General features: G+C 41.8%; 1 protein-coding gene across 4 annotated transcripts in view; it reads right to left on the bottom strand.

Moving 5' to 3' along the window:
- Positions 1–7,089: 7,089 nt before the first annotated feature.
- LOC109921175 (LIM/homeobox protein LMX-1.2) overlaps positions 7,090–26,319 on the bottom strand; it is a 207,938-nt gene continuing 188,708 nt past the window's right edge. For all 4 annotated transcript variants that reach the window (XM_048613858.1, XM_048613859.1, XM_048613857.1 and 1 more), the window contains 5 exons: positions 25,877–26,055; positions 24,418–24,495; positions 22,773–22,839; positions 21,914–22,075; positions 7,090–10,663 (listed from right to left, as the gene is read on the bottom strand). In XM_048613858.1, the coding sequence (XP_048469815.1) occupies positions 10,506–10,663; positions 21,914–22,075; positions 22,773–22,839; positions 24,418–24,495; positions 25,877–26,055 (644 nt within the window). In that variant the 3' untranslated portion in view covers positions 7,090–10,505. The remainder of the gene's footprint in view (positions 10,664–21,913; positions 22,076–22,772; positions 22,840–24,417; positions 24,496–25,876; positions 26,056–26,319) is intronic.

Below are 26,319 nucleotides of genomic sequence, written 5' to 3'. Positions count from 1 at the left end.
TGAATTTAAACTATTCCTTGTTTACGATGAAACCATTTGACCTCAACACAATTGGAGGATCATTCAACTAAACATATGAGGTTATTTTGCCAATGAGAAAAATTGTAAAATAAATAGAATTGTTTGAGATGAACCCATTATAGGTTATGGGGAGAGTGAGCACTGACTGGCTGGTGAGAGTGTTATGGAATAATCCCCATTTGCCTGGATGAAGACAGCTCTAAAAAAACTCAAGAGGCTCAACACGATCCAGGACAAAGCAGCTGTGGTAGAAATAGTCAGAGCAGGGCCAAGGACAGGGTAAGTGAGAGTCTGGAAATGGATTAGAGTGTGTACTCAGGGGAGGTAGTGAGCTCCTGTTTGGGGTTTGGAGAGTGTTCACAGGTGAGATGCAGCAATCACAAACGGAAGTAGTGCATGAGTTGGGGTGCCTCTTGAGTACTCTTGGAAGGTGAGAGTGACTGCCATTAACATCTAAGCCTCATTTGACTAAGTACGGCATCGATGAGCCCGAACAAAACTGGAGTCAGCCCGCTGGTTGGGGTCATTCCTAGCATAAAGGAAGATGATTGTAGGTGTTGGAGGTCAGACATATCAGCTCCAGGTTATCTCTGCAGGAGTTCTTCAGGGCTAGGCCCAACTCTCTTCAGCCACTTCACCAATAGCCTTCCCTCCATCATAATGTTAGAAGAGGGGATGTTCCCTGATGATTGCACAATGTTCAGCACCATTCACGACTCCACAGATACAGATAGTTCTGCTATAGTGAGTGTTTCATTGATGTGAATTGGCTTTAGTGCAATTGATGAATAGTGGACGCTGTTTGGATAGCGTGAACTTTCTGCTGTACAGGTATAATGGTTTTCTAAAGCGATTCCCTATAACATGATTTTCTGTAGTGCGAGGTCACACAAGAACATCACTATCGCGTTATAGGAGAACTACCTGTACTGAAGCAGTTCATATTCAAACGCAGCAAGACTTGGTCACACTTGGGCTGACAAGTGGTGAGTGATGTTTAAGCCACACAAGGACCAAGCAATGACCATCTCCAACAAGAGAGAATCTAACCATTGCCTTTAGAAATTCAATGGTGTTACCATCAATGAATCCCCCCAATATCAATATCCTGGACATTACCATTGAACAGAAACTGAACTGGTCAAGCCATACAAGAGTAAGTCGGTAGTAACAAATCCTACATGAATGATTCATTTCCTGACTCCCCAAACGTTACCTAGAATGCACAAAAATAAAGTGTGATGGAGTAATTCCCATTTGCCTGGATGACAGCAGCTCCAACAAAACTCAAGAGGCTTAACACCATCCAGGACAAAGCTGCCCAATTGATTGGCATCACATCCACAAACAGTCACTCCCTCAACCACTGATGAACAGTAGTGGCAGTGTACAGAAATTCACCAAGGCTCCTTTAGTGACATCTTCCAAACCCATGACTACTACCATTCAGGAGGACAAGGACAGCAGATACACTGGGACAGCACCACTTGCTGGTTTCCCTCCAAGGCAGTCATCCTCCAGATATGGAACTATATCGCTGATCTTTCACTGTTGCTGGATCAAAACCTGGAATTCCACTCATAAAGGCATTGTGCCAAATGAACTGACCCAGTTCAAAAAGGCAGCTCACTACCACTTTCTCAAGGACAAGTATGGATGGGAAATAAACGATGACCCATATCCTATGGATGAAAAAGATAAAGTTGCCACACCTAGGAACTTGAGGTAAGAGCCAAAGGCTTTGCATGAAGCCTGATAATGGGTGGGAATTCTGTGCAGGATTTGACCAGATAACATTGAACTGATTTGGGCCCTACAACCTTTTGGGCTTTTTAAATTTCTTCTTATAATGTGGGAAGCATGGTTGATTTTTACTGCCCATTCCTAGTCTTGCTAAATATGGTACATTAAGGGTTTCTTGGTCACTTCAAAGAACAGCAAATTGTCAACTATGTTGCTGTGAATATGTGGAATTTGCTGGGTCAGGACAGTCAGCTTCCTACAGGCAATGACATGTGTGAATCAGTTGAGATTTTACAACTATCAAAAGGCGCATTTTAAGTTTTACCACTACCAATGGATTGCCTCTCAATCAGAAGGTTTCTAATTAAAGTTACAGCTTTGAGACTTGCGCACAAAGTCAAGGCTAATATTTCAGTACAGTGCAGAGAGAATTCTGCACAGTTGGCAATGCCAACTTTTGGATGAGATGTTAAACCCAGGCTCCACCTGCCGTCTCAGATGGATGTAAAATATCCCATGAAAATAATGAAAAAAGGGTAGGAAACATTGGTACTGACCAATGTTTATCCCTTAACCAACATCACTGAACACAAGTTGGCTGGTTATTATTGCATTGCTGTTTGCAGGAGGTTGCTGTGTACAAGTTGGCTGTCACATTTTATGCATTACAATAGTTCTTTCTTGGCTTTGTTGCTGAGGTCATGAAATGGGCTATGTCCATTCTTTCTTTTTCTTTTCTATTTTCTGCTTAATACTTAAACTGAATTCTTAGGAAGGAGGGGAATCAATCTGTGGCTAGGAGGGGGCAGATTTTTTGGAGGAAGTGCAAGTGCTCCTGTGGGTGGAGTAGACAGCAGGAGGGGAGCTCCAGTGGTTTATGCTGGGATCAGGAAGCTAAGCAGGGGATGCAAGGTCCCACTTGAAGTTGAAACCCTAAAGGATACTGGGACTGTCTTGCTGAACAATCCTAGTTCCAGGGATAAAGCACTCAACATGTCTACTGGTGTTGCTGAGGTGCTTTTTGTGTGGATTGGTGATTTTTCCTCCAATATACAGACTTTTAGGCTTCACCCTTTTCTACATTTAAGCCAATCAACAATAATATAACAGAGAGTAGCTGTTTTGTTCAATCAGTTTTTTTTGTGCATTGTATATTTTCCACATGCTAAACAATTATAAGATGCAAAGCCAAACATTCTATAGAAAACAGATTGAAAAATGCTCGAGGCAATTTTTGTAAGTTGTACCACAATAAAATGTGCTGTGTTCACTTGTGGTAGACTATGTCTGACTTTATTCCAGCATTGCGCTACAATTCTGCTTTTTTAGTCGCAAGAATTTACTTGAAGTGGTAACCCATAGGATCTGTATGTTCTCCATGATCATGTATCATACATGAAAACCTTCCCCAAACAGACAAATCATGATGCTTGTGGCATAGATGAATGACATTTATTTTAATGCCTCCTGGTGTATTCACCTCTAACATCCAGCATCACATGTAGTCCGAAGAAATGCCAGGAACAAGCCCCTCACAGCTCCTCAGCTCAACCTCCAGATAGAAGACACCAACTCCTGCAATTTTCCATCTTTTTTTGACAGTGGTGTAAAGATCCAAGCCTCCATTTGGCTACCTTTGCTGTTTCTCTACCTGCTGCTGAATTGAGTTGCTTCATTTCATTCGCCAGATTTTTGTCAAATTAAGCTCAATTTTCACACTTTTCTTGAAAGTTTTCACTTGTTTCAAATTGAATCACTTTGAAATACATTAGCATAGTTAGCTAATCTCAATGACAAAGGCAATGAAATATACTAGCCTGTCTTCTGTAGCTTTTAACTCAAAGCTGCCTGTGTAAATCACACTGAAGCGGGCCTCCCCATTATTCATTTTCCTTTAGAATTTTAATGATTCATTATTTAGGGAATTATTTTTCATTTCGAAGTTGCGTGGGATAGTATTGCATGTGAAGGTTACATGTTTATTAAACAATGAGATAATACATAAGATGCCAATTTAAAAAAAAGTACGTGAGATCTAAAATGCCATTATTTCGTTTGCAACTATATCTATAAATGCATCTTCTGTCATTATTTCCTAAGCTAAGTATGTCTTTTACAGCAACAACTTACCATTGAGCCATGGAAGAGATGTCTCAGGACAGGTGACAGAAACTTAGCCAAAGCGGTAGGTCTAAAGGAGTATCTTAAAGAGGTTTATTGAGGGAATTCCAGAGCTTAGGGCCCAGGCAGCTGCAAGTATGACTGCCATTGATCCTAATCGTCATGGAGTCTCCTTTGCTCAAGGGATAATCTGCATTTTCCACTATTATATAAAAGGTGTGATTCAGCGGGTTATGCAACCTGGTTTAAATCCATTTAAGCAAAAAGCATGGTTTAACCCATTCAAATAGATATCAGTTTGCATTGCAGGTTGACATTTCAAATTTTTCACCTGAAGTTTCATTGGAACACAAAGGGAAAAAGACAAGGTGTGCCAAAAGTGACTTATGGATTGTCAAACATTGGCAGTTATGTTGGTGCTACTGTTCAACATCCATTCATGAAATGGAGATTATATCAGAACAAGATAAGCTAGGCAGAGTTTGTTCCTGTTTGTTCCTTTTTGAGAAGTTTGTTCCTGATTTACAGCATCCGCAGTTCTTTTGGTTTTTATAAGCTAGGCAGAGATCAGTTCTCCCGTGTGGCCCTGGTAAAACTCACGCTATGTATTGGCAAAAGGTTAAATTTGATTTAAAGATGAAAAGTGTTAGTTGACTTCTTAAAGTGTTTTTACACTGACATTTTGCTGACATCTGGTACTCTTCAGTCCTGCTGTCAACTACACTGTCCAATATAAAGCGACAAACTTCCAGAGACCCGATGATATTAGACACACATATTTTGTGAGCTCTCATTAGGATCTCTTATTACCTGTGAATCAACAAAGCTGGATCGCTTTCCATCGTGCCATAACCCATTGGTTTCTGGCATCTGAAGAGCTCTTGCTCACCATCTGTTCTGTTGCTGTTTTCAATCAAAGAGCAGTGAGGGTGGCAGTGTTGTTGGAGGGACAAGTATGAGTAAGGATGCATCAGAAGGTTATGCTGAGAGAAGTAAATGAAATAGAATGAGAAGGTGTTAATGTGCTGTATAAACACCAGCATAGACCAATTGGGCTGAGAGACCTGTTGTTGTGTTGCAAATTTTATGTAACTGTTTGAGGGACTTCTGTTTTCAACCGCAAGAGCATGTAACCCATGCAATTCAGCAGCAACTAAATCCCAACCTTGATTATCCAGTCTCTAGCATAGGGCTTGGATTCATAGCCTTCAGCTCAGGGGTAAGAACACTTACTCTGAGCCAGCCAAATGCTGTATGGTACTGAAAGATATGGGCTTCTTTGAACTGGAATTAGATGCACAGGGTATGACAAGGTTGATCAGTAGTGATTATTTCACTTCTCAGACGTTTGATCATACTCCATCTTGCAATAGTTGGTTTTGTGCATGTTCCAAGATGCTTTCTTGTGAAGGAAATGTTAATCAGAAACAACACACTGTGTCTGGATACATAGCACCAGTGAAAATAGTGACAAAACAAAAAGTGCTAAAGACCGAATAAAACCAGTGTATGTTGGTAATCAGGTTGACCAGCTTTTCAAGGAAGATCAGATCCTTTTCAAATCTTCAGCAACATTGCTATATCCCTATGTTGAAAAACAAACTGGCGTATTATAGCTTTTTAATCAACTTGTTCATACATGCTATGAACATGTCTAGAGCAGGTGGAACTTGAACCTTCTAACTCAGAGGTAAGGAAATACCATTGCACCACAAAAGGCTGAGAACATTAACGTGGGGCTCTGCATTACAACCCCAGTGACCCTGCAGTGGTATCATATAATTGTGGCAATAAGCTCAAAATGTACGTTCCAGAACAACAATGCTTCTACACTAAAAGGTGCCCAGTTCCAGCACACTTTTTACTTTTTGCGGTAAATACAGTCTTGCAACAATTTTAGCTCAACAGAGTTTGGAAACATGATCAGTGTTTCAGGAGTTGTGTTCCTAATCAACAAATTTGCAACCAAACTCCCTATTCTGAATATAATACCGTAAAAACCAAGAGCTGTTTCAGAATCACAAAGCACAATACTGTGGAACTGTCCATGCTCTCTATTGCAAAATAGTTACATTTGGTTGCTTCATAAATAAAATGAAGGTTAGTTTTAACAACACTAGATTCCCCCTCATCTTTCATCACTGGCTTCTCTTTCAAGTCTTGGGACTGTCATGAATATAAGAAGGGGCCTAGCTTAAATTTAAAATCCAAAGTGGTTGATATAAATTTGAAGAAAATGTTTTTCTGGCCTGAGGTTCAAACTCTGTAGCTCTAAATCTGAGGAAGAAGGCAGCGAGGGGGGATTGGTGAAGAATCCAAATCAGTCTGCATCATTCAATCTGACAGAGATCTGATGGAACAAGCAAAGCCCATCCCTGTCACATGTATGTGATCCAGTTTACTACAAACTTTGCCTCTGGTCTTTTATCTCTGAACGTTTTCCATGAATAGAAACTCACGAGCTCTTCATCAACTGGGCAGATGGAGAGATTTGTAACAGCTCTGCTTTGGCCTCTCTCTGCTGCACTATTATCATGACTCAAATCTGGCCAAGACATTCTGACAATCGGAGTGAAGTCCATCGCTTGGAAGAAACACAACCCACCTCTACCGTCAGCTTGAAAACAAAGGTGGATAGGGTTCGAGGGTAGAAAAGCTGTGAAAAAGTGCATTAAGATTGACAAGTCATTATCAAAAAGATCAGCCCCACAGCAGCAGAATGACAGATAAATCGGGAATTAAGATAAGGCAGTGATCATTAAAACAAATCTTTGAAGAGCTGTTTGAACTCATCTGTTGAGCTGATAATCAGATTTACAATTTACCGAAAGGCCTGTGGAACGTGCGAGTCGCTGCTTTGAACGCTAAACTGTCTGAACCTGGTGGAGGCATTTTTACCTGCAATTTCTCCGCTCCACACCTTTCTGTCCTCCACAGCTGTGTTAGATAAATCAATCTCCATTTTCCAATCCGGAGACTTTGCTGAACGGCAATGCAATGAATATCACCGCGATCACACGGTTGATATTCATTCAGCTTCAGCCGAGGTCCAATTTGTGCTTGTTTTATGCATTATATTTTCAAACACATCATTCTGTACAATGTGAACTTTTTTTTCTTTATTATACAACGTTTCCATGGTTTAGACACTAGGATGATGAAACTAATTTTAATTGTCATATAAATACATTTCAATCCCTTTGCTTCGCTAATTGGTAAGTGAGAGCAACTATAAAATTACCAGGAAATAACATATACAGAGAAACTACTGGAGAATGCAGTGTTACATATGCCAAAACAATGTGAGGTGGTTATTGTAAAGCAAGAGGTTGTACAAAAACTCCTTTTATTTAACAATGCCACAAAATGAACTCGAGAAACACTAATAAATAATTTAAAAATAACAAGTAATTTAAATAATAAAATATGTTCTACACACAAATGCAAAGTTTCATGCCTGACTGAGGTGGGGAAGGGAAGGGAGGGATCAAGAAACCAGAGCTGTCACTAAATAATGTTGCAAAAGAAAAGTCATAGATGCTACATATTATAGCATGGGTTTGTTTACAAGTTGGTGACAAGTATAGCAGACACAACTATAAAAATTCTACACTCAATCTAACATAAATACAGAATATATAAATTTACAATACATACAGCCTTACTGAAATCATGGACAACCTTCAATAAAGGAGACAGAGGTTTGCTTGTCTTTTGTTCTAAGCTACGGGGCACACCAAAATGTAAGAAAATTCACTGTACATAACTTTATACAGAATTTATATTATTCCCATTTTTGTGATTTTTTTTAAAGACGCAGAACCTTTCGGATGATAACCCTCCTGGTATGGTTTCACTTCAAAGTTCAGCCATGGGAATGTGGGTGACAGTAATATTCAATACTCCATCCAGTTTTATACACCAATTAACAAAGAGCAAAGAAAATGTTCTTCAGTGAACTTAGTAATCATTTTCATTCACACTTCCTTTGAATGGATTTAAGCACCTCAGGACTTTGTTGATATTAGTTTTGACTCTTACAGTATTCCAGGTCATTTTTCACTATCTCATGTAACTGTAAATAGTAGACAATTTTATAATCTCCAAAAGTTGTGTGGCATTAAAATACAAATATACACAAACGAGGGAGTTAACAGGAAAAAAAAACATTTGGCAGTTGATGTGTTGATAATTTATGCTTTTGTCTCTACTATTCTTTACAACTGGTCGACAAGAAGATTTTTTAAACTGCTTCATATCAAACATGGTTTCAGGTTTAAGGATATAATCCAAAGTAAAACATTGCAGATTTAAAGGCATATTCTTTAAACAAACATGCTTCAGATTGGTTTCACAGGTTGGCGCAACATCGAGGGCCGAAGGGCCTGTACTGCGCTGTAATGTTCTATGTTCTATGTTCTATGTTCTATGCTTTTTAAACCGGCTTACCATATTCAATAGAATTACAAGAGGTGGCAACCCAAATTATTAGTAGTTAAGTTTACATGAACATAGTCACTGCAGCACTAACGGAACTCTCAGCATATTGGCGTAATCAATCATCATTCTGTAAACTGTTCCTTCTGCTTTCCTCAATAGAAAATTCACTTTGAATGACAATGGAATTACTATATAATTTGATGCATGCATACAGTAAAGAGGCTGATTTCCTCCCCAGGTACCTATAGAGAGCAATCATTGTATGGGAAGACTAATAAACTGCAGTTGCCTTGACCCACAACCTTCCAAGTCCCAATTGTATAATCAATGGCATGCTGTCTGAGTGAACACATCAAATGCTAAGGGTGCCTGACAGGAGTTTGTCAATTTACTTTTCGCTTTAAAGTATTGCTTTAGTTAAAGCACATTATCCTCACTTGAGCAATCATACTGTCCCATGGCAGTCCCAAAATGAGGCAAACAAAATCAGAAAGGTCAAAGGCTGCTTTCAGGCTTAATCTTTTACTGGAACTCTCAGGTCAAAGCACAGAAATTACCATTACATGGGATGAATTATGAAACAAATGATTGTAATAGTACTTGTATTTCTACTCTCATAGATCCGACCTCTACCAGTGGAATATGTTTTTGTTTCTGGGGTGCTTATGTTGTTGAATTAACATTAGAGAACAGTGGCTCACAGTTGAGTTATAGATCAAATTTTGCTTGTATATTTTGAATTAAAAAGATGAGGTTAGCTTTCAACAATTACCTTTGGTTTGCAATCTCTAAGCATTTATCACAGAGATACTGTGATACACAGTAATATAAAACTGTAACACTGCTGAAGTAAATGTAGACTGATTTCTCACACTACCTCTATAATGCCAATTATTTGCTGACTATGATGGATATGGAGCAGTGAGGGAGAGGGGCTTCATGTCTCTGCTTTTATACAATTTGTCAATTACTTGTCTCGATCTTGCATAATATCTCCCCATTTATCAACATATTCATCATGCTGAATATTCAGCAATTTTGTTGATGCAGTAAGTTATTGTGATCAAGAAGTAAGTTTTACCACAGTATAACTTCACTCATTGTACATTTTGATTTTGTCAGGGTTGGGGGACGCTTTGTCACCTCCACCAGAAAATCTAAACCTTGGCATTGTAATCACCTCCACTACCAAGACTTTAATTTAATATATGACATGGCTGCATATAGGCTTCATATTTGGACCTACATGATGTGTAGCAATGTAGGCAATGTAATAGTGAAAACGGGTCTGACATGCTAAACTGCATGAAGCAACACCTCTTAGTCTCTAAAATATTTTGAAATAGCAGGTGAAAACTAATTCTGGTTTTCAATTTTGGCAAATTATCGACAGCCACCTTCGCAAACAATTTTTCCATTTCTTGGCACTCACGTGATGGTGCTGACAACAGTGTGAGTCACGCACTGTTCCACATTGTAGACTATGCTTGAATGGGGAAACCTTGTTTCAGCCATACGCAGCAAATACTGTGAAAGGAAATGGCAGTCCATATTTAAGCACTAACAGTTTATAGCTTAATAAAGTCTTGGCTGTTACCCTGCAAGAGGGATGATTCATGCAAAACACAAGGGAGCTCAGAACAAATTAGCCTACTTGCTGTTTTATGCATAGGTATCTGACTAAGGTGAAAATGAAGTATGACATTTTCTAACCTCTTTTACACTGAGCACGTGGAGAATTGGTCATGTAAAATATTTTTAAACTCATTGAGATCCAGTTGTTACCAAAAAAAATGTAATAAACAGAGAATAGCAGGGAAGAGGCTGAGATGAGATCCCCAAATTTTGATGTATATGCTTAAGAACAATAAGTTCTGGAGTATTTGTATAAAAACATTGAAACAATGGAATGCAGCTGCAGTCTTTATGTCCCATGCTTCCATTGTCGTGCTGATTTGAATTCTATTGAATTTGTCTTTTTGTGTGTCACTTTCATTATCTTCTTGCTGTCAGTTTCTCTGCCACATGGGAAATAGTGGATAAGTTCATTATGAGGCAAGAATAAGGTAATATATGGCTGTACAGTTTTCTTTCTTTCGTTTTTCCATTCTTCCCTGCATCACTGCCTCCGATTTAAAGTCACTGTACTACATCAGATTTCTTCTCAAGTCCTGCTGCTTTCACGAAGCAAAATATGAGTTCTGCATGGAGTAGAGCCTGTCGATAGGGTTCCCCACTCTAGCTTGCATGGGGTTAACTTCTGATGAGGCAAGAAAACAGTCGCTCAAGCTGGTGAGGGAGGTGTCGCTGTCGATATCTTGGAAGAGGGAGTCATTTCCTGGAATCACAAAATGAAGGCACTTAATTGACAGTATTAAATCACTGAAAGAGTGCTATGATGAATTTTCATTTTTAATGAGGCTTCACGACTTCTTTGCGGTCCTTGGATGCTCATAAAATACAGAAATCCAAAAAGCAATTGATAAATAATAAATAATGTATGAAAATGAGAAAAAAGAAATACATGGATATTTCAAGTGTCAGTGTGGAGAAATGGAGGAGCACAACATTATACTTTCTGGAAGACAGCTCTTTTTCAAATCTGTGGATACAGTATTAGACTACTATTTCCAGAAAACAGTATTTTCTTTCTGCACTGGTACATATTGACACCATACTTACTGATGTCACGGTACCACTTGATACCATTTTTTAAACTAAATTGCTGAGAGGCGTGCAGAACAACACCTATTAGAAAGGGAAGATTCCCTCTATACCATTGAATCCAATGTAATCTTTTTGCAAGGAATATAGGGTAACAGAGGGAATCTGTAAATATGTTCATTGCAAAATGTTTGCTTTGGATTCAATGGTATAGAGGCAATCTTCCCCTATTTGTGATATTAATGTATTCAAATATAGCAAAACTGCTCCTCAATACTGTGCTAAAAAGGAGGGAAAATTAGGCTTCAAATTTCAAGTAGGTCATAGAGAAGAAGCTTTCCACAATGGAATTGTGTCACAATGACTAACCAGAGATACTGATAGGTCATGACCTGAAACATTAATTCTGTTTCTCTCTCTCTATACTTGCTGGGTATTCCCAGTAATTTCTGTTTTCATTTCAGATTTCCAGCAGTTGCAGTGCCTCGCTTATGGGCATGCAGTTGAACTTGGCTTTCAGCTGAGTCCATGTTTCTCTGGCATTACCAGAGAAGAGGGAATTCAATAATTTACCCGAGAAGCTGGGATTGCTCTCCACAGAGCAGAGAAGGAGAAGGGGAGATTTAATAGACGTGTTCACAATTATATAGGGCTGCAGCTTACAGCTGCAAATGAGAGGTTACACCTCCCGCTCATCCCCTCAAATCAGTGTAGAATGGGGAGTGATGACGTTGGCTCAACATCATTATGCTAGCCTCTAAAATTGCCAAGGGCGAGCGGACACAGAAGTTGGCAGTCTGGCCACTATTCTGAAATGACAAATGGGCTTGGTAATGACCTAATTGACTCCAATTATTCTTTGCCTGCTGTATTTGTTGGACATCAAACATGAGAAAGTCTGAGGGTGATTTTACAGCTGCTTTATTAAAAAATTCATTCATGGGATGATGGTTTCACTGACTAGGCCAGCACTTATTGCCTGTCTCCAATTGCTCAGAAAGCAGTTAAGTGTCACATGTAGGCCAGACCAGGTAAGGATGGCAGTGTCCTTCCCTAAAGACATTAGTGAACCAGACTGGTGTTTCTGACAATTAGCAATGGATTCATGGTCATCATTAGCCTCCTAATTCCAGATTTTTATTGAATTCAGATTGCATTATCTGAGATGGCAGATTTGAACATTACTTGGGTCCCTGGATTAATAGTCCAGCAATAATACCACCAGGCCATCGCTTCCCCTTGTGACAAGAGACCCAAAAACAGAAGAAAACAGAAGAAATGGCACAAGGACCATGGCTGAATGTAACAGCAGATTCTGCCGCTGATGGTGAGAATGCCTGCACTTAGCTCTAGTGAGCCTCCAATAAAAACAAAAAGGATTCCGAGAGCGGGGGGACTTGACACTTGCAGCTGTGACCCGCGTCCTGTTCACGGCATTACCCTCTCAGTCCCGGCCTGCATTAGGAAGGCAGCCTGCATCTGCTGCTCTGATGGGCCTCCTTTCCATCAGGCAGGTGCTAACAGGCCATCTGATGCTTGTTTGGACAAGCTGAGATGGCAGGGTGGGGGAGTGAAGGGAACTCTCCGTTTCCCGTTCCGATTCCCTCACTCTACCAAAAAAGACGTAAAATCCAACCCATAGAGTTTGTGAGCGGCAGGTCAGGCAGGAGCAGAAATCACACCCCAGGTCCCTGTCCCAAATACAGCGGGCTTCCGAGAGTCCAAGGCCCCAGTTATTGGGCTCTGATATACCCTCCCCTGCCAACCACCTCCCCACTCACCACGTCCTGGGACCTGAAACAGGAAGAACTGTTTTTATTGATAAGAAGTTTAATAACCAGAAGACACAGATTTAAAGTCATGCGCAAAGCATTCCAGGTTTTTCTAAAATCCAGTGAGCTGTTCGGATTTGAATTCACTGGCTGAAAGGGTGGAGGGAAACAGATTTGATGATCACTTTCAAAATGGAGTTGGATATCTGTAGAATTGCAGGGCCATGGAGAGAAAGAAGCAGAGTGGTACTCATTGGTAACTGTTTCAGAAAGTGGGTGCAGTCGCAATGACCCTCCTTCCATTGTTCTCTTTGATAACATGTAAGTGAAAGGCAAATGCGTTCAATTTTTCAATCCTCTCAGTTCCAATGAGGTCTATTGCCAGCACTATTCAGAGTTTTTTTTCGCCACAGGACACTTTCTACAATTATCTGGGAACAGTGGTAGTACTGTGATATCTACAGGGATTGGGAGGGAGGGATGGAGAGCGGAGAGCTCTACATTAAAATGACATTGAATTCCAAATGTTTCCCTTCAATGGGTAATCAAGGATGTCCACGGGAATGCCAAGTGCAAGTGAAACTGGAAAGGCAAAAAAAAATCAACAGTACAGCTTTCCAAAATGAATCGAATCTGGAAAGAAAGACAGGAAAGAATGCCTTATTGCCTACAATGGGAAATAAGCCTCATGTGAAATGTCATTCTGAGTAACAGAGAAATTCAGTTCATCGACTAAAAATATGCAATTAGGAACTGACACTTATAAGGTGGAACAAATCTAATAGGCATAAGCCAGATCATGTCTAATCTACACTGAACCCTGTGTCAGGGATACCCATAGTTGTTATTCATATTTGATTTACAATGACATAAAAAAATTCAGGATATCAGAATGCACAAGAACAGTTTATTCCCAGTAAATGTCTTCCATTAGTCTTCAGTTGGGAATAATGAGGAAGTGATGGGTTATGTTTTACCAGCCTTCTGGAGATAAAACAGTGATGGCCATGGGGACAGGAGGGGTCATGTCATCTTTCCACTACCACACCATTTTGCCAGCTGTGGAGTGGGGTTGCAGTCAGACATCCCATCTAAATCCCAAGTGAGCCAATGAGGAAGCCAATTAAGAGCTTCTTCCCATATCTAATGGTGGCACAGTGGCTCAGTGGTTAGCACTGCTGCCTCACAGTGCCACGGATCAGGGTTTGATTCCAGCCTTGGGTGACTGTGTGGAGTTTGCACATTCTCCCCCATGTCTTTGTGGGCTTCTGCTGGGTGCTCCGGATTCCTCCCAAAGCCCAAAGATATGCAGGCTAGGTGGATTAGCCCATAGTGAATGCTGGCTATGAGGAGTTAGTGGGGGCTGGGTCTGGGTGGGATGCTCTTCAGAGGGTCAGTAGAGATTTGATGGGCTGAATGGCCTTTATTTGCACTATAGGGGATTCTATGATTTACCAGCTGATGTCACATCCAGAAACTGCCCGGTCAAAGCTGGCAACATCCCACTGGGCTTTAGGCCAGGAGGAGGTGGGCGGCTGGTGGGTAGTCCTTCTGTTCATGCCCTCTTTGGCACAAAGGTGGGGTCCTTGCTGTACTTGTCACCTCACTGGCAATGGTGTTGCCCACCTTTATGGACCCCACTCCCATCCTGAAATCCAGGCCTACCTGACTAGCCCCAGATCCCCCTCACTTACTGGACACAGAGTGTGCAGTATAGATGGACCATCCTCCTCCAGTTGCAGGCTCAGCAGTGGCCATGGTTCCCAGCAGCACTGCTGAGCTGGCAGATCTCTGATGGACCAGCACCTCTTGGGGGTGGATGAACATCCTTGATAAGGACAGCCACCCTTGCTGCAGCACGTTTTCAGTTGTTGTGAATGAGATGTAGCCCTGGATGCCCTTGACCACAGGACAAGGTCGTCATTCATTTCCTAGTCCATGACTGGGATTTCCATCATCAGCACTAAATTCTGGTCTCATTCATTCATTGGCCGTCCCTTGTGGACAAGGATGACTCTCTTCCACTCTCAGGGTGAGTCCATAGGTGGCTGTACAGACTGATGCAGCTACCACAGGCTCTGTTACACTTAGGGCAGAAGGTAATCACAGGAAGGGGTGGGTGGGACATTGGTGTGGCAGCACGTTCCTTACACAGTATTCGCCTGGCTTTCGCTTTTTCCCAACAGCAGGTCTCACGTGCTTGACCCCTTCATGGATGCCTCTCCTCCACTTTGGACTGTCTTGGGCCAATGATTATGGGATTTGGATGGCACTGCTAAATCAGTAAGTATTGCCCATCCCTAACTGCCCTTCAGAAGGTGGTAGCTGCTTTCATGAACTATAGCAGTACATATGGTGTAGCTGCACCAACGGTGTTGTCATAGAAGGAGTTCCTGCATCCTGTATGACAATTTTTTCGGTGACACCGATCATTTCCAAGTCAGGATGGTGTCTGGCTTGGAGGGCAACTTGTACGTGTTTGTGTTTCCATGTATCTACTGCCCTGTGATGAGTTGCTGCAATGCACCTTGTGGAAAGTACACACTGTTGCCACTCTGTCCTGGTGGCAGGATGCCAATCAAGAGGACTACATTCTCCTCAGTGTTGTCAAGCTTCTTGAGTGTTACTGAAGCTATACTGATCCAAGTAAGTGAAGGATATTCCATCACAGACCTGACGTGTACTTTGTTGATGATTTAGAGGCTTTGGGAACTCAGGAGGTGAGTTATGTGATACAGAATAACCCGTTTCTGGCCTGCTGTTGTAGCTACAGCATATATTTGGTTGGTCCAGTTTTCTGATCAAAAGATATTGATAGTGGATATTTTCAGTAAACAATAATTGAATTGATTGTCAAGGAGAGGTGTTAAATTCTCTATTGAGAATGAATTACCTGGGTAATGAATCATTATCAGCTAAAACCTGAGTGTGGGCACAGACTGCTTCATTATCTGGGTCTGGTCAATGCAACTGAACACTCTGCAATCATCAATAATCATCCCATTCATATCATCTCATCATTCATATCATTATCATTCTGCTCATTGATGGAAAAAAATCAGTGGAGAATCAGCTAAAGATGGAAATGCTTTGGGTCCTGCTCTGAGGAACCCCTGCAATGATGTCCTGGGGCTGAGCTGATTGGCCTCTACAAGCCACAATTATCTTCCTTTGTGCTTCGTGACCCCCAGCAAGTGGGGAGATGTCCTCCCTGAATTCCCAGTAAAACTCCAGGTTTATTGGAGCATTTTGATGTTACACACAGTCAGAGATCAAGGGCAGTCACTTTCATCTTCCTGTTTTGTGATAAAATAACGCTTCTATAAAATCAGAGCTTGATGCATTTCCAAAATTAGAAGATTCTGAAAGTCAGGGAATACAGAGACAGATATATCTGTACTTTTGGACAGTACATTCGATGAAATTTTAGCACAGAAACATCCTATAATGAAGGAAAATCTAGCGTTCTCACCTGATTCATCCTAGATGTGACTCCAGATAGATAGCAAGGTAATTGCCTCGAAAATTGTTCTACCAAGCCACTGGCTACAAAGTCCGATAAAAGGAACAAAACTAGATGGACCGCCAAGCATTGACCAAGGCACCTGAAATAACAATGGAATACATAGCCCTGCTGACCCTGGAAAATCCCCCTTACTAACAACTGGAAACTTGGACCTAAATTGGGAAAGTTGACCCACAGGTTAGGGAATCGTGATTTAAGAATAATTTCCCAGACAATGCTGTCACATTCCCTGGGTATGTGGCATCTCACTAACAGGATGCACCCAGCAGAGATGGCAGCACAGTGCTATCCAGTCAAAAGGGAGTTTCCTGGGAGTCCTCCACATTGTCTCTGGACCCCATGAGGTCCAATGGCATCAGGTCAACATGGAACCAGCACGGTGGCTCAGTGGTTAGCACTGCTGCCTCACAGCACCAGGAACCCAGGTTTGATTCCAACCTTGGGTGACTCACCGTGTTGAGTTTGCACATTCTCCCCGTGTCTGTGTGGGCTTCTACTGGCTGCTCCAGTTTCCTCCCACAGTCGAAAGATGTGCACGTTAGGTGGATTGACCGTGCTAAATTGCCCATTGTGTCCAGGGATATGCAGGCTGGGTGGTTTAGCCATGGTAACTATGATAGGGTAGGGTGCTGGGTCTGGGTGGGATGTTCTTCAGATGCACAGTGTGGAATTGTTGAGCTGAATGGCCTCTTTCTGCACTGTGGGGATCCTCTGATACTATGGGTAGGAAAATCTCTTGCTGATGACTCCTTTTTGCCCTCAGTACTCTGCCATATTGAACACCAATTGGAGAATGCAATGATGGTGGCAAGGACACAGAATGGGCTCTGGTTGGAAGACTTCAATGTCCATCACCATCTGTGGCTTGACAGCATCATTACTGAGCAAGCTGGCTAAGTCTCAAAGGACACATCTGACAGACCACTTCTGTGGAAGGTGGTGAGAGAATAAACAAGAGGGAGAAACATATTTGATCTCTTCCTCAACAATTTACCTGTAGCAGATGTGTTTGCCCATGACAGCATGGGTAGGACTGACCACTTTGTGGAAGCAAAGTCCTGCCTTCACACTGAGAATACTCTCCACCAAGTTGTGCTGCACTACTTAATGGGATAGATTTCAAACAGATTTAGCAGCTCAAAACTGGGCATTTGTGAGGTGCAGTGGATCATCATCAGCAGTAGAACTGTATTCCACTCAAAGTCTGCATCCTCATGGCCTTGCATATCTCTCACTCTAAAATTACCATCAAGCCAGGAGATCTAAAGTGGCCCAACGCAGAAGGCAGGTGTGCCATGCCTGGAGCTGTACCAGGAATACCTAAAAGTGAGGTGTCAACTTGGTGAAGATATAACACAGAACATGCTAAGCAGCGTAAGCAAGATATGATAGGCTGGGCTAAGAGATCCCACAATTAATGGATCAAATTGATGATTTGCAATCCTGCTATACCAGTTGTTAATGATGGTGGACAATTAAACAACCCATTGGAGGAGGAGGAGTCTCCACAAATATCCCCATCCTCAAAGATGAGGGAATCCAGCATACCACTACAAAAAAAAACTGAAGCATTTGCAACAATTTTCAGCCAGAAGTGCCGAGTACATGAGCTAGAGTTCACGAAAATCACAAATGCCAGTCTCCAGCCAATTTGATTCACACCATGTGATACCAAGAATTGACTGAAGGCACTGGACACTGCAAAGGCTATAGGTCCTGAAAATATTCTGGCAATAGTACTGAAGATTTGTGCTCCGGAATGAACGCTGGCCCCCTAACCAAGCTGTTTCAGTACAGCTGCAACACTGACATTTACCCAACAACATGGAAAATTGCTCAAGTATGTCTTGAACAAAAAGTTGAACAACGAACAAATCCAATTTGGCCCCAATTAACGCACCATCTAAATTTTTAGCAAAGTGAAGGGAGATGTCATCGACAGTGCTACCAAGCAACATTTGCTCAACAATAACCTGCTCACTGATGCTCAGTTTGGATCGTGTCAGGCCCACTCAGCTTGACCTCAATACAGCCTTGGTCCAAACACAGGCAAAAGAGATGAACTCAAGAGTAGAAGTAAAGGTGGCTGTACTGAACATCAAGGTGCATTTGACCAAACGTGTCATCAAGGAGACACAGTAAAAATGAAGTCAATGCAAATCAGAGGAAAACTCTCCATTGATTGGAGTCATACATCAGACAAAAATAGCTGGCCGTGGTTGTTAGAGGTCAGTCATCTTAGCTCCAGGATATCTCTGCAGGGGTTCCTCAGGATAATGTCCTCAGCCAAATCAACTCTATCTGCTTCATCAATGACCTTTGCTCCTCCATAAAGTCAGAATTTCGGACATTCACTGATGGCTGCACAATATTCAGCATCATTCGTAACTCATTTGATATTGAAGCATTCCAGGTCCAAACACAGCTAGACCCGGACAATATCTAGGCTGATAAGTGGCAAATAACATTCGCACCACACAATGTCATACAATGACCATCTCCAACAAGAGAGAATCAAACCATCCCACATTATCATCACTGAAGTCCCACACTGGCTATATTCTAGGGGTTACCATTGACCAGAAACTGAATTGCACCAGCTACACAAATACATGGCTACAAGAGCAGGTCAGAGGCTTGGAATTCTGCAGCATGAAACCCACCTGCTGATTCCTCAAAGCCATTTACAAGGCCTGGTATTAGAATTGCGTAAAGGTAATGACAAAGACATGAGGGAGGAACTGGCCAGAGTTGATTGGAAAGGGAGCCTAGCAGGGAAAGTCATGGAGCAGCAAGGGCAGGAGTTTTTGAGGGTAATTTGAGAGGGCACAGCAGAAATTCATCTCAAGGAAGAAGAAACATACTAAACAGAAGATGAGGCAACCATGGCTGACAGGGGAAGTCAGGGACAGTATTAATGCAAAAGCGAAAGCATACGATGTGGGGATAGCAAGAACTGCAGATGCTGGAGTCAGAGATAACATAGTGTGGAGCTGGAGGAACACAGCAGGCCAAGTAGCATCAGAGAAGCAGGAAAGTTGACATTTCGAAGGGTCCCAACCCGAAAAGTCAACTTTCCTGCTCCTCTGATGCTGCCTGGCCTGCTGTGTTCCTCCAGCTCCACACTGGGTTATCATCAGCATACCACAATGTGGTGAAGATTAATGCGAGGCCAGAGGATTGGGAAGCCTTTAAAACCAGCAGGGGACAACGAAAAAAGTTATAAGGCGGGAGAAGATAAAATATGAGGGTAAGCTAGCTAGTAATATAGAAGAAGATTGCAAGAGATGTTTTTTAGATATATAAATGGTAAGAGAGAGGCAACAGTGGATATTGGAAAATGAGGCTGGAGGAGTAGTAACGGAGAACAAAGAGATTGCAGAGAAACTGAATAGGTACTTTGCATCAGTCTTCATGGTGGAAGACACATCAGACTTTCAGGAGAGTCAGGGCAGACATGGGTGTAGGTGTCATCACTAAGGAAAAATTGCTGGTGATGTTGAAAGGTGTGAAAGTGGATAAATCACCCAGACCAGACAGACTACACCCCAGGGTTCTGAAGGAGTTAGCTGAGGAGGTTGTGAATGCACTGGTTCTGATCTTACAGGAATCATTGGAGTCAGTGAGGGTTCCCAAGAACTGGAACATGACCTTGGTTGTTCAGAAGATTCCCTTATGAAGGATGAGATTGCAGAGTACTTGTTAGTGCACGGTAAAACAGGGCTGAGTCAGCATGTCTATGTCAAGCCTGGCAAATCTGTTTCAGTTCTTTTAGGAAATAATGGGCAAGTTAGAGAAAGGAGAGTCCATGGACATGATTTATTTGGATTTCCGAAGGCCTTTGACAAGGCACTGCATAGGAAGCTGCTAAGTAGGAAAAGAGCCCATGGTATTAGGGGCAAGGTACTGGCATGGATTGAGCATTGGTTGACTGGCAGAAGGCAGTGAGTAGGGCTAAAGGGGTCTTTTTCAGGATGGCAGGTAGTGACTAGTGGAGTTCCACAGGGGGTCAATGTTGGGACCACAATTATTCTCATTACATATTAACAATCTGGATGAAGGACTCAGGGTATTGTTGCTATGTTTGCAAATGACACAATGTTAGGTGGAGGGACAGGTAGTGATAAGGAAGTGGGATGCTGCCCAAGGACTTGAATGGACTAGGAGAGTGGGCAAAGAAGTGGCAGATGGAATAAAATGTGGGAAAATGTGGGAAAATGTGAGGTTATGCACTTTGGTAAGAATAGAGGGAATAATAGGGAAAGGCTTCAGATATCTGAACCACAAAGGGACTTAGGAGTCCTAGTTCAGGATTCTTTTAAGGTTAACATACAGGTTCAGTTGGCAGTTAGGAAGGCACATGCCATATTAGCATTCAGTTCGAGACGCATAGAGTACAAGGGCACAGATCTACTACTGAGGCTGTATAAGTCTCTGGTCAGAACATATTTGCAATATTGTGAGCAGTTTTGGATCCCGTATCTAAGGAAGGGTGTCCTGGCATTGGAGGTGTTTTAGAGGAGTTTTACAAGAATGATCCCGGGGATGAAGGGCTTGTCATATGAGGAGCAGTTGAGGATTCTGGGTCTGTATTCAACGGAGTTTCAAAGGATGGGGGTTATCTCATTGAAACTTACAGAATATTGAGAGACTTGGATACAAGAGACATGGAAAACACAGCAGGAGAGACTAAGATCCAAGAACACAGCCTCAGAGTGAAGGGACAACCCTTTAGAACTGAGTTGAGGAGGAATTTCTTCAGCCGGAGGGTGGTGAATCTGTGGAACTCATTGCCACAGAAGGCTGTGGAGGCCAAGTCAGTGACAGTATTTAAGACAGAGCTAGACAGGTTCTTTATCAGTAAGGGTATCAATGATCACGGAGAGAAGGCAAGAGAATGGTGCTGAGAGGCATATCAGCCATGATCGAATGGAAGAGAAGACTTGAGGCGCCGAATAGCAAAATTTTGTTCCTATATCTTATGGTCAGTGGTGTGAAGGAAGGCAACCAACAAAAGAAGCTCGACACCATCCAGGCTAAAGCAGCCCACTTGCCTGGCACCCCATCAACACATTCAACACACACTCCCTCCATCACCATGGCATAGTGGCAATAATGTGTACCATCAAGTACCATCGACAAGATACACTGCCAGAAATTTCCAAGGCTCCTTAAATAACACATTCCAAACCCAAAGCGCTGCAAATACAGTGATGCCCACCTCCCATGGATGAATAAAAACAGATGTACCAGTGCTTATGTTCTGCACAAACCTCCTCTCATTCTGTTATCTTTGTCTAACCCTAACAGTGTATCTTTTTATTTTTCCCTCATGTACCTATTACCTTCCCCTTATCTTTTTCTATGCTATATATTTGAAACATATTGGTTTCATTAGTGATTATCGTATATTTGTGGACCTTATTTTGGTTTCCCTCAGAAGTGGAGACGCCTTCTCGGCACCTACCCTTTTATATATTGAAAGAACTCTCGATCTTTTCGACAGAAAAGAGCCCAAACCTATTCAATCTTTCTAGGTTGTTGTTATGAACAAGTATAAAGTGAAACTGGTGCAGGAAATGAAATTGTAGGTTGACAAAGTAACTGAATACAAGCAGTCACCTACCATATGGATTCATGTGGTCCCCTGGCATTTGAGGTGGAGTGAGTCCTTGTTGAAATGGATCAGAGTTGTAACCATTTTGGTCCATGGACACAAGTTGTTGCTGTGGAGGTGCAACTGGTGCATACGAATTTATCATCCCATCCATTCTACTTGACATAACTTCTGTTATTGAAAAGAAGATCGATCAGAAATTTGCCTCGCTTTCCTGTCTTTAGAAAATAAAAACTAGTACTAATCAAATAGATTTGTTTCTTTGTTGGAAAGAAACCAGCTTTCTGTCTGAATAAAACATTTTAATCTTTCATGGATATGCAAATTGTGGTAGGGAACATGGTGACAAGGAGCCACAGCAGATTCCTTGCCTGGTCTAATAATTCACAACAACCACAATAGTGAGTCATCCTCAGGGGTCGGATATCAGTTGTATCCTATGGCTGTTCATTATGGTCTCTGTTTATACCACAGGCTAGATAAGTAATCTAAATTAAAATGATAAAACCTAGATGCAGGTTTTAATTTTAAAAGGAAATTAAACTGCCGAAGTGACTGTGCGGTGGTCGGTGTAACATCGCTGGGAAATATTCTTTTCATTCTGAGCTGTGGCACTGTGTTGATGGATGTTGACAATTGTGATTTAACACTTAATATTTATAGTGACTTTTCTTTTAAAAATTGTGTTACGTTAGCACACATTGTTTTCAATGGCAATGCAATTTAAAACCAGGTTACTACGAACTCTTTATTGCAGAAGTATCAGCAGCCACCTACGACTACTTTCAGAACAGTTTCCCATTCAAGCTTTTTATTTCTGTCTCTTCCACCTGTCATCCCCTCACCAGCCCCGCTCTCAGATGGCTACCTTGTCCTAGCCGCTGACCGTTCTGTTGTTCTTGTTGCTGCTGTTGTCTTCGAGCCAACTTTTTCATCTTAAAAATCGCAAAGAAATCAGTTTGAGATCAGGTGAGGAGGATTATTAAAGCACACACATTGAACGACATCTCTGAAATTTGACTAATAACAAAACAAATACATTTGGAGAACATACAGTATTTTAGCAGGTAATGGCTATGACTTTATCCTCCATGTTGGAGAAGTACAAAAGAAAAGAAAAAGCAGTTGCAAACTGGAAATCACTTTGTGAATGAACTGGCACTACATATGATAAGATCATACAAATGGAACAGCATCCTTAAAATTATGATTTATTTGCCCAAATCAACCACGAAACAAGAATATTTCTCTCTAATTAAGTAAAAAAACAAGTGACTTACATGTTTTGATCTACATAATTAGAACATAGCATGAAAAGCTAATTCAAGAAACTTACAATGTATTTTACTCCAATTGTGCAGTTCATACTTGCCTATCTCATATCTATCGGTCAAACCTAAGCTCTGTGTATACTTTGCGTAATTTGTGGCTTCCCCTGCTGTATCAACATTTTAGGGGAATGTAATGAATCATTTGGAGTGTGTGTGATCTGATGCCGGTAGCCCTTTGACTGGGTTTCATTTTTATTTTTGGATCCTACTTCTCCTCACAAATGAAGTGGATGCTTGCAGGAGACATTTATTCACACTATTAGGCAGCAGAAAAGTCTGAACTAATGCTTGTCATATGCGTAGTAGCTCTGTCTTAAAAATGCGCATTGACACCTTTTACAACGCTGGCCATTCATGTGCCCCAAAATGAGTCACTTTTTCAGTGTCAGAATAAGACCCGAGCCCACATTTGAGGCAATCATCTGATGCAGGTAGTTTGGAACAGGGTAGAGCTTAATCCAATCACATGGAGCTGTAATGCCAGCAGACACTGTCCACCATTCTGCCGGCTCGAGCTGGCATCATTTCTGGGGGAGGGTACGGGAGAGGTTGGATTGGAATGTACTTGAGGGGACAGTGAATCAGCCAGTAATAAGCCCCACTTAAAATGTAAATAAAGTTTGCAGGACATAAAATGGGCTGCTGATTGACCATGCCCTTTTCATGCTACAGCCCTAGGACTATCTTTCTAATGATTTTCTACGTCACATTACCCACCCCCCTATCACTTCCATTTCCTTGTTGCTCTCAGTTACATGTGGTAAGGTGGTGTTTTCTGACCATCCCTAGTTGCTTAGAAGTCTGAGATGGATCTCTTGCTGTTCGACTTTGTTGTAATTAATTCACAGCTGAGTTGTCACCAGGATAGCATTTGGAGTCAATGGAAAGCCAAACCAGATGGAGATGGCAAGCTCATTGAAAGGCATGAGTGAATGAGCTGGACTAAAGAGGCTAACTGGTCGCTTTCCTGATCACCTACGGCTGCTGGTCCGCAAATTACTGACTTCAATTTCACAACTTGTCACGACAGAATGATGGGCTTTGAATTCCCAATCACTGAGTTCCTTGTCCAGTGCTGTGCCTACTCAACCGCCACACCCTACTGCGCGGGAAGTCATATAGTAAAAATTATGTTAAGTATAAAAGATTTCAAAGTTGAGTGATCTGTGACAAAAAAGTTACCTTGGCTCTTTGATTTTGGAACCATACTTGAACTACTCTGACACTGAGCCCCGTTTCTGCTGCGAGCGTCTCTCTGACCTGTTCAGAAAAATCATTTGCATGTTGACATTATTTAGCAAACAGAAAGAGTCAAGTGCTATTAGTTGGAAAGATCTTCTTGAAGGTGAAAGCAAACCATTTTGCATAAATAATGGACAGCAAGCAAATCAAGAGATGTGTGGACAAGACATGGATTTGGAATCGGGATAGGAGACCAGCACATGATGTTATGAAAGGGTAGAGTAGGATGCTGAGGCCAAAGAGTTTTGGAGAAGGGTCATTAGACTCGAAACATTAACTGCTTCTCTCTTCAAAGATGCTGTCAGACCTGCTGAATTTTCCTGGCACTTTCTCTTTTTATTTCAGATTTCCAGAACCCACAGTAATTTGCTTTTATTAGCTTATTCCTGTTCCTAATATATTTGTGATATCTGAAAAATGAAACAGACTGATTGCAACCTCTGCCTCACATGGCAGAAATTGAGAGGTCTGGAGCGATTCAATTAAAATGGTCCAAAGATGTGAGAATTAGATGGATTGGCCATGTTAAACTGCCCACAGTGTTCAGGGATGTGAAGGTTAGGTGCATTAGCCATGGGATATACAGGATACATGGATCGGGTAAGGGGATGGGTCTGGGTTGGATGCTGTTAGGAGGGTTGGTGTGAACCCTGTTTGGCCGAATGGCCTGTTTCCACACTGTAGGGATTCTAAGCTTGCGGTGGCTTACCATCCAATATTGACCCTGTGGCCTTTCTGCAGTTTGCAGTTTTAGAAGGCAAGGAACCCTCGCCGAGAAGGTAGAAGGGTCCCTTTCCAACTAGGAAAACTGGGCTCCAATCACATGTGTCTTTTTAACGCCCCTGAGGTTTCACTACCAAGTCAACCTGGTCCAAGAGGAACCAGAGCCAGAAGAGAACCAGAAAAATAAGTTCAATTTATTTCTTTTGTTCAATAATCCTTTAGGGCCTGGAAGGAAATTTTGGCCTCTCTGTCCTGGTTTTGCTCCTCCCTGGACTCATTCCACTCCCACTACCCACCTCACCCCCAGAGACAATTGACACAAAGACACCACCTCCCCCCAAGATCAGTCTCACACTACACCAAATTTCTAGGGCTCATTATTTCAGATCTCAGGCAGTAACCTCCTCCATGGGAAATCCAGCTCCCGCATAGTCGGAAAGCCAGCACTTTGCACCAGCTTAAGCTGGAAGACTGACACAGCCTATGCAGAAAGCCAGGAGTGCCTCTTCCCCGGGGTCTCACTCCAAAAAGGATTGGACAGCTTGTCAGCCCCCTTCTGCTCTGCTCACATAATACTCACCACATGTTAAAGTTGGGTTTGAGTCTTAAAGCTCAACAGGTTAGGACAACTAAATAACTTAAGTAGACATCTTTAACAATAAGTGAGAACCTTTACCTTTCTGCATGGTTTGGAAGAAACTTCAAATGACGCTTTAAATGCTCTCCTTTGCTGTGTTGTAAGAATTGTCCTGGGACGCTTTGGCCGTCTCTGATCCTTGGCGTCTTCGCAAGCCTTTCCCTGAATTCCCTGAACTTTATTTGGTTTAATGTCAAGATCTTCATCATCACTTTTCACTGTGAATGTATCGAATGCAACACAATTCATTATCACTCTTTATCCATGAGCAATTCTGGAATATTTTAATGATTTGAAAAAAAAAGTCTTTTGAGAAAAGAGAACTTTGGTATAAAATACTATTTTCTAATCAATCTGTTCAGAGATGGTTTACACATGTCTGGAGCACATGGGACTTGAACACTGGCTTACTGCCTCAAAGGTAGAGATACTGCCACTGCACCACAAAACAAGTTAGGTGTTAAGGTGAGAGATTGGAATGG

This window comes from Rhincodon typus, chromosome 28 (genome assembly GCF_021869965.1).
Source record: "Rhincodon typus isolate 14 chromosome 28, sRhiTyp1.1, whole genome shotgun sequence".
In the NCBI taxonomy this organism is placed as follows: domain Eukaryota; kingdom Metazoa; phylum Chordata; class Chondrichthyes; order Orectolobiformes; family Rhincodontidae; genus Rhincodon; species Rhincodon typus.
This window is presented reverse-complemented; position numbering and strand designations above follow the sequence as displayed.